At 41.3% G+C, this 2,091-nt stretch overlaps 1 protein-coding gene across 2 annotated transcripts in view; it reads left to right on the top strand.

Annotated features, from left to right (window-relative positions):
- LOC116401114 (transmembrane protein 79-like) overlaps positions 1-607 on the top strand; it is a 2,358-nt gene extending 1,751 nt beyond the window's left edge. For both annotated transcript variants that reach the window (XM_031879362.1, XM_031879361.1), the window contains exon 5: positions 147-607. In XM_031879362.1, the coding sequence (XP_031735222.1) occupies positions 147-351 (205 nt within the window). In that variant the 3' untranslated portion in view covers positions 352-607. The remainder of the gene's footprint in view (positions 1-146) is intronic.
- Positions 608-2,091: the final 1,484 nt, after the last annotated feature.

Consider the following 2,091-nt stretch of genomic DNA (forward strand, 5'->3'; position numbering starts at 1 on the left):
TACCTCTGATGAGAGGTATTCAAACACAACTTTATTAGTCTGTTTACAGCTGATGAGAGGTATTCAAACACAACTTTATTAGTCTGTTTACAGCTGATGAGAGGTTTACACTTTAAATTAAAGGTGTGTTTGTTTTGTGTCTCCAGGCTGGTTTACTGGGTGGCTGCAGCGTTCAGCAGCAGTATCCGGGGCTTCGGGTTCGGACTCTCCTTCCTGCCGAGTGTCGCCATGATGGCGGCTAACTTCTACTTCATCTTCACTGTTGAGGCGTCGGGCTCCGTCTTCAGCCGCCCGTCTCCTCCCGAGGAGGTGCTGACTCCCACCATTGGCAAACAGAGGTTCTGGGGATGAGAGCTGATCACTAAACGATAAACTTCCTCAGAATTAAATATTTCTCATCAACTTTATTTTTTAAAAATTTAAAACAGAAAAAACTAAGAAAATAAAAATGTTTGTTCTTTGATAAACTTATATTCTTATGAAATGTTTAAAGAGAAATGACCCCAGCTGGTCATTGTATAGCCCTGCCCACTCGTTTCTGTTTTGTCTTTATGAAGCAGTTTGTCAAAACTTCCTGTTTGTTCATGACTTCCTGTTTATGTTCACGACTTCCTGTTTATGTTGGTCCTTTTTTCAACATTTTGTAAAATCTGTTCATGGATCATTAAATATTTAATGCTCAATAAAAAAAACATTTGTTTCTTAAAATCTCCCATTTCACAATAAAAGCATGTAATTTAGCTTATGGATTTAAATTAATTTTAGTTAATAAGTCTGTTAAATCTTTAAAATAAGACTTTAATGTTGATCAGTGATCGTCAGTCTCCTCTTTAGTCACGTGACACCAAACAAAGTGACACCTGCACACCGGAAGTACATACAAGTCTGACTTCAAAATAAAAGCACCAAGACTACCGAGCTAGTTTTAACCAGACGTTATGACGTTACTTCCGGTGTGAAAATCTTAGGCCAAATCCCAATGTCCCCCCTAAACCCTCAAACCCTGAACCCTCAGGGACTCACTGACGTAACCTGGTGAGTGGGTGAGTGTGAGAGACTGTGAGGGCTTGAGATGGTGTGAATATGAACGGGACAGCACGTTGCTGCAACATATCACGTTACCATGAAAACAACAATAAATATGATGTATAATGTGTGTATTTATTGTATACTTTGTACTCCCTGATGTGAACGTCTTCAGGCTCTTTCCTCACTAGATGAGAGGTAACGTCATATCATCTATTTACTCGTTTTGTCAAAACAGCTTCAATGACGAAATCAAACATTTGATGAATAAATAAATAAATATCTTCTGATTTCATGTTTTAATGTTCCATCTTTAACCCTTAATGTTTCTGAGTAAACGTAATATGACAGGCTGAACACACGTGATCCGTCTTTGTTTACCTTTTTGTTTACGTCTCCATGCGTCCACTGGTTACCCCGTGTTTAACGTCACATTGCAATGACTTGTGGGTAATTCCCTTAGGCTAAATCTGGATGCTGACTTACGGAAAGGGTTCATAAAGGGCTCAACATGTCTGCCAGAGCCTCAAACACTGGATGTGACAGTGGGACAGAACTAAACCCTCACGGACTTCGCGGGAGCGCCTCAAAGTCCGTGAGTCTGTAAGGGGGACGTTGGGATTGGGCCTTAAACTCAAAGAAAGACGAAGTTATAAACTTTAAGTGAACTTTTAAGAGTTGTATACTTTCACTGAGTTCGTCTGTAAAGAGGAACTTCAGACAGGAAGTAGTGGCTGCAGAAGGGGCTTTTATTGTGAAGGCTCAAGTGTGTTCGGAGGTGTCAGCAGGTGTGGACTCTTGTGTCTGGAGGATGTCTCGTGTTAGCGGAAGTGTTCACAGACCGACGGAGCTCCTGAACATGAAGGAATAACCTGGTTTCTACTGATTCACGTTAAACTGTTGTTCTCTGGATGGAGTCCGTGAGCAGGAAGTCATCTCTGCTGAGACTCCGCGAGACCTGTCCGTTCAGGAGGCTGCGCAGACAGACATACGGTCAGTTTATTAGTGTTAATGTGTTTATTCCTGCGTTTAAAGGCACTGTATTCCTGCGTTTAAAGGCACTGT

The sequence above is a fragment of the Anarrhichthys ocellatus genome, unplaced genomic scaffold, assembly GCF_004355925.1.
Source record: "Anarrhichthys ocellatus isolate YVR2014 unplaced genomic scaffold, GSC_Weel_1.0 scaffold251, whole genome shotgun sequence".
In the NCBI taxonomy this organism is placed as follows: Eukaryota; Metazoa; Chordata; class Actinopteri; order Perciformes; family Anarhichadidae; genus Anarrhichthys; species Anarrhichthys ocellatus.